The sequence below is a fragment of the Lasiosphaeria miniovina genome (genome assembly GCF_030549165.1).
Source record: "Lasiosphaeria miniovina strain SMH2392-1A chromosome Unknown B0T26scaffold_2, whole genome shotgun sequence".
NCBI lineage: Eukaryota > Fungi > Ascomycota > Sordariomycetes > Sordariales > Lasiosphaeriaceae > Lasiosphaeria > Lasiosphaeria miniovina.
Window position 1 is genome coordinate 1,900,275 of NW_026848221.1, and position 6,385 is coordinate 1,906,659.

At 53.9% G+C, this 6,385-nt stretch overlaps 1 protein-coding gene across 1 annotated transcript; it reads left to right on the forward strand.

Moving 5' to 3' along the window:
* Window positions 1–593: 593 nt before the first annotated feature.
* On the forward strand, window positions 594–5,289 carry B0T26DRAFT_747614 (ATP-binding cassette transporter protein YOR1-like protein; the record flags this gene model as incomplete). The annotated part of the gene is made up of 4 exons (XM_060444863.1): window positions 594–1,007; window positions 1,077–1,703; window positions 1,757–2,841; window positions 2,898–5,289. The coding sequence occupies 4 exons, from the start codon at window positions 594–596 to the stop codon at window positions 5,287–5,289; spliced, it is 4,518 nt and encodes a 1,505-aa protein (XP_060300124.1).
* Between the last annotated feature and the right edge of the window lie 1,096 nt (window positions 5,290–6,385).

The window sequence follows — 6,385 nt, forward strand, 5'->3', positions numbered from 1 at the left end:
GCCCACACAAGCTGTCTTTTCTTGGCGGGTAACTCTGATTCTCGACTTGTCTGGTAATAATAAACTCAGTCGTCTCTGAATCACTACATAGTAAAGTAGGGGGTTTCGTCCTAGCTACCTGCTTACTACTAGTAGCTCCGCTCAGAGCAATTACAAACCCGCAGCACTGCGGCTTTAGCAGCAGGTCCTGACAGGAGCTACTTCACTTTTGTCCAAACAGCAAACCCACCAACAATTCGTCATGATTGCCAGCAGACTGGCCCGTTGACCATTGCCCCACGGCCTCGCCTAGTCTCTACATTTGCGGTTTAAGCGCAACATCAACAGCTTCCAGGTCCCTCCACTGGCTTGCCACACTGCGTTAGCTTTTGCTCTGCTAGCGCTGGTTGCGTGCTTGTTCCTGGCTGTATAATTAATCAACGGCGGTGCCACTGTTTGCCGTTTGGGTCCCCCACCTCTCTCCCTCCACACTCACACTGGACCCGACCCTCTGTTTCGGTTCTGCTGCAGTGTCTTGGCTCAGGGTTGCGTCTCCACCCCGCCGACCAAGCAAGATCTCGCTGTCTTAGCGGGGCTGCTTGTCTCGCTTCAACATGGCAGGCACCCCGCCCGAGTCTAAGAAGGAGACCGCTGTGCCTAATCCAGCGGCTGCTGCTGCCACTGCCCAGCCGTCCTCTGATGAATCTCTCGGGGGTGGAAAGGAGGCAGCACATGTCGGACTTGAGGGTGATGACAAAATCGAACGACATCCCGAGGATGGCAAGGCCGACGATGAAGCCGATGACAAAAGGGCAGGCCTCAGCCGCTTAAAGAGCTATGCCACGGCAACCAGCGTGACCAGCACAACAAGCAACCCCCAGGCCAAGCAGAAGCCATGGTATCAGCAGCCGAACCCCTTGCGCTGGGGCAAGATCCCGCAGGTGCCCAAGGAGAGACAGGTGTGTCCCGAGCACACAGCTGGCTTCTTCAGCTCGTTGTTCTTTTTCTGGATGGGCCCATTGATGCAGGTATGTGAGAGGAAGATAGAGAGATGCTCTGTGCTTTTAAGACAGGGAGGTCAGCTAACACACAGACAGACGGGCTACAAGCGGCCGCTCGAGCTCAATGACCTCTACAGCATCAATCCAGACCGGGCAGTTGATCCGCTGACGGAAAAGATGCGCGAATCGTTTAAGCGGCGCGTTGTAAATGGCGAAAAAAATCCCCTGCTCTGGGCCATCCATGAGACTTTCTTCAAGCAGTTTTGGATAGGCGGGCTTTGCAACCTCTCCTCGTCCATATTGATGGTCATGTCGCCCTACACCCTTCGCTATCTCATCCAGTTCTCCACCGACGCCTACATCGCCAGTGGTCGGGGACTCCCTCCCCCGCACATTGGAGAGGGCCTAGGCCTGGTCTTTGGCGTAACAGCCATGCAGATGCTCCAGAGCTTGGGAACGAATCAGTTTATCTACCGCGGCATGCTCGTCGGTGGCATGGCGAGAGCGTCTCTGATCAGCTTGATCTACGAGAAGTCCATGGTCATTTCTGGGCGTGCCAAAGCTGGAGGGGAGGATCTCATCTCTGACTCACCCTCGACCATACCAGGCGAGAAAGACACCAAAGAAAAGAAGGACAGCAAAGAGAAGAAGGGTAAACGAGACGCTGCTAAACCCGCACCAGGCGTAGCTGGCGACGGCATCGGGTGGGGCAACGGGAGAGTGGTGAGTTGAGATATAATAGGCAGTGATTGTCTGGCTCACTAACACCACTTCAGGTCAACATAATGAGCGTCGACACTTACCGGATAGACCAGGCCGCGGGGCTGTTCCATATCATCTGGACTGCCCCTATTGCTTGCATCATTACGCTTGTCATGCTTCTCATCAACTTGACATACAGCGCGTTGGCGGGCTTCGCCCTTCTCGCTATAGGAATCCCCGTCCTCACCAACCTTATCAAGGGCCTCTTCATTCGCAGAAAGGCGATCAACAAGATCACGGATCAGAGAGTAAGCCTGACGCAGGAAATTCTGCAATCAGTACGCTTCGTCAAGTTCTTTGGCTGGGAAAGCTCCTTTCTCAACAGACTGGACGAGTTTCGAAACCGTGAGATCTTGGGTATCCAGATATTGCTGGCTATTCGCAACGCAATAATGGCTGTCAGCTTGTCGCTTCCCATTCTCGCATCCATGCTCTCCTTTATTACCTTCTCCCTGACTCATCACGATCTTGCTCCGGCCGAAGTCTTCTCTTCGCTTGCCCTGTTCAACGGGCTCAGAATGCCTCTGAATCTGCTTCCTATGGTCATCGGCCAGGTGACAGATGCATGGTCGTCTCTCATGCGGATCCAGGAGTTCTTGTTGACCGAGGAGCGCTCGGACGAAGCCACGTTTAAGCCCGATACTCCAAGTGCGGTTGAGATGCATAATGCTTCGTTTACCTGGGAGAGGACCCCGACGCAAGAGGCAGAGGCTACTGTAGGTGGTGCTTCCAAGGCAAAGCAATCCAAGTCTTCCACTGGCGCCTCGAAGAATGCAAAGCAGTCGTCCTCGCCCGCCGATAGTGGAGCGGAAGACGCGAGCACGCTTGTCGAAGAACGCGAACCCTTCAAGCTTCACGACATCAATTTCGAAATCGGCAGAAACGAGCTTGTTGCTGTCATTGGCACCGTTGGCAGCGGCAAAACCTCGTTGCTTTCTGCTCTGGCTGGCGATATGCGACGGACGAATGGCGAAGTCGTCCTAGGCGCCTCAAGAGCCTTTTGCCCGCAGTATGCCTGGATCCAGAACGCAACATTAAGGGATAATATCCTGTTCGGAAAAGAGATGGATACAGAATGGTATTCCGAGGTTATTCGGGCGTAAGTAACTGCCTCCCGCTTACCCGCCGCCACCTAGCCGCTAACACGTCTCACAGTTGCGCATTACAGCCGGATCTAGATATGTTGCCGAACCACGACCTGACAGAGATCGGTGAAAGAGGTATCACGATCTCGGGTGGGCAGAAGCAACGGCTGAATATCGCCCGCGCCATCTACTTTGATGCCGACATCGTCTTGATGGATGACCCCCTTAGTGCCGTAGACGCCCACGTCGGCCGTCATATCTTTGACAACGGCATTCTTGGCTTACTTAAGGACAAATGCCGGATCCTGGCCACTCACCAGCTTTGGGTCCTAAGCCGCTGTGACCGAATTATCTGGATGGAAGCTGGCAAAATCCAAGCCATCGACACCTTCGATAATCTTATGAAAAACTCGGAAGGGTTCCAGCAGCTCATGGATTCCACTGCAGTCGAAGAGAAGAAGGACAAAGCCGAGATTGCCACCGTCCCGGGCGACAACGGCCAAACCAAGAAACATAAGAAAAGCAAGGGCTTGATGCAGTTAGAGGAGCGCGCTGTTTCAAATGTGCCTTGGTCAGTCTACGTGTCCTATGTCAAGGCGTCTGGCAGCATCCTCAATGCCCCGCTGGTTTTTTTCCTCTTGGTCATCTCGCAGGGCGCCAATATTGTGACTAGCTTGTGGCTTTCGTATTGGACGTCAGATAAGTTCGGATTTTCAATGGGCACGTATATTGGCGTATACGCGGCCCTCGGGGTTACACAGGCACTACTGATGTTTGCGTTCATGGTTTGTCTCTCTATTGTCGGCACCACCGCCAGCAAGTCCATGCTCCGACGCGCCATCACGCGGGTACTGCGTGCGCCCATGTCGTTCTTCGACACGACGCCCCTTGGCCGTATTACCAACCGCTTCAGTCGCGACGTCGACGTCATGGACAACACTTTGACAGACGCGTTGCGAATGTATTTCTTCAGCATCGGCGGTATTATTTCCGTTTTTGCACTGATTATCTCCTTCTTTCACTACTTTGCCATCGCGCTCGTCCCGCTGTTCGTCCTGTTCCTCTTTGCAACGAGCTACTACCGTCACTCGGCGCGAGAGGTCAAGCGCTTCGAGTCCGTCCTCCGATCAAACGTCTTCGCCAAGTTTGGAGAGGGCTTGTCTGGAGTTGCTTGCATCCGGGCCTACGGACTGGAGAACCGATTCATCGCTGATCTACGCCGTGCCATTGACCAAATGGACTCTACTTACTACCTTACCTACTCAAACCAGAGGTGGCTGTCGGTGCGGCTCGACATGATCGGAAACGCCCTTGTCTTCACGACTGGCATTTTGGTTGTGACATCTCGGTTCTCCGTCTCCCCCTCAATAGGCGGTCTGGTCTTGTCATACATCCTGTCCATCGTCCAGATGATCCAATTCACCATACGTCAGCTGGCCGAGGTAGAGAACGGTATGAATGCTGTCGAGCGCATCCAGTACTACGGCAACGAGCTCGATGAAGAAGCCCCGCTCAAGACTATTGAAGTTCGCCAAAGCTGGCCAGAAAAGGGCGAGATTATCTTTGACGACGTCCAGATGCGGTACCGTCCCGGGCTTCCACTGGTATTACAGGGGCTCAGTATACATATTCGTGGCGGCGAGCGCATCGGCATTGTTGGGCGCACTGGAGCAGGTAAAAGCTCCATCATGTCGTCACTATTCCGGCTCGTTGAGCTCTCGGGCGGCCACATCACTATTGATGGGCTCGATATTTCTACCATCGGTCTGCAAGATCTGCGATCTCGCCTCGCCATTATACCCCAGGACCCCACCCTTTTCCGCGGGACCATACGCAGCAATCTAGATCCTTTTGGCGAACATACAGATCTGGAGCTGTGGGGTGCACTTCGGCAGGCCGACCTTGTCCCGGCAGATGGCGGCCCCAAGCCATCGCCTGCGGGAGATCCAAGTTCGTCGGACGGCGATGTGGTTGCAACCCGGGACCCCAGCCGCATCCACCTTGACACGATTGTCGAGGAAGAAGGCCTCAACTTCTCCCTCGGTCAGCGCCAGCTGATGGCGTTGGCGCGTGCGCTAGTACGTGGTTCGCAAATCATTGTGTGTGACGAGGCTACATCAAGCATTGATATGGAGACGGATGACAAGATCCAGGCCACCATTGCCCATGGCTTCCGGGGAAAGACGCTCCTCTGCATTGCGCATCGTCTCCGCACCATCATTGGCTACGACCGCATCTGCGTCATGGACCAAGGCCGAATCGCAGAGATGGCCACGCCGCTCGACCTATGGAAGATTCCCGGGGGGATATTCCGGGGCATGTGCGACCGCAGCGGTATCCGCGTGGAGGACATCAGAGGCGCAAAAGAGAAGATGGGTGCTCGAGATGCGAAACAAGATGCCGAGGACGTCAGCGAAGGCCAGGACGAAGAAGGACAGCCATCTGAGAAGAAAGTGGAGTAAGACTATGTAAATATTTGAGTGCTTGTTTATCACACATGTTGGGAGGCAATATCTGTAGTTGTTGAGTTCAGCATATAGAGAGCCTTGGCTACCAAGATGCATACATCAGAAAGAAGCGTGGAGGTTTCGCATCTAGTCCAAGCGAGTAAAGGTGCATATATGCGCATGACCATATCGAGGGAAGGCGTAGTATATGGCAACTTTCGGAATATACAAATCTAGACAGTGCAGAAACTAAAACGTCAGAACCAGACACGATGTGCAGCTTCTCCGGACTCCCTAGTCTTCCATGCCTCTAGGACAGGGAGAGGGCAGGGTCACACAGGCGTCTGGGGAAGCACAGCATTGGGCTAGGGCTGCATCTGCTGAGCCCGGGCTCTGCTTTGAGGAACAACAACTGCACATCGCATCTACCGAGTATACTCATCTCTACCATGCGTGCATGCCTCGTGACCGTTGCGTGTCTCCATGCCATGCCGTGTAACCTGGCCTGGCCTGGGGCTCGCGCTCCCGACAGGCAGGTCGTCGGGTGCTCCGTGTCGGAATTGAATGGTCCCCGGCGATGCCGAGATGGAAGGAAGAGATGATAGAATTGCAGCAGCCGAGTAGAAGTGGTTTTTTTGGTCTCGCTGTGTCATGTGGCGTTGCGGCTGTCTATCTATGTCTGTTTATGATATGCTCGGGTTTTCCGTGGTGAGATAGACCGGGCCATATCCGTCTGTGTCTTTTGACGCCTGCCAGAATCCGGAGGTAACGCACGTGGGAAAGGAGGCTGCGCTTGGTTAGCTAAGTTTATCATTATTATTGGTTTCGGGCGTAAAGTTAAGGTAGGTAGGTAAGTAGATAGGAAATCATGTTCAAAACGAAAGGGGCTGAGCTGAGCAAAGAGCCTCAAACCCTATATATCTTCTGCTGGTTGCTACACCGCATAGGGTCTAGCTCGTATGTTCACCTAGACAGCTGATCTGGGTATGTGCTCGTACAAGTAAGTGGTCGACTTGTTGGTAAGTAGGTAGGGATAGTTGGTTGTAGTGTAACGTCAAGCCTGCAATTTGTCTCGGGAAGCCGCAGCAAGAGGCGAGGCCTGCTGAGGAGG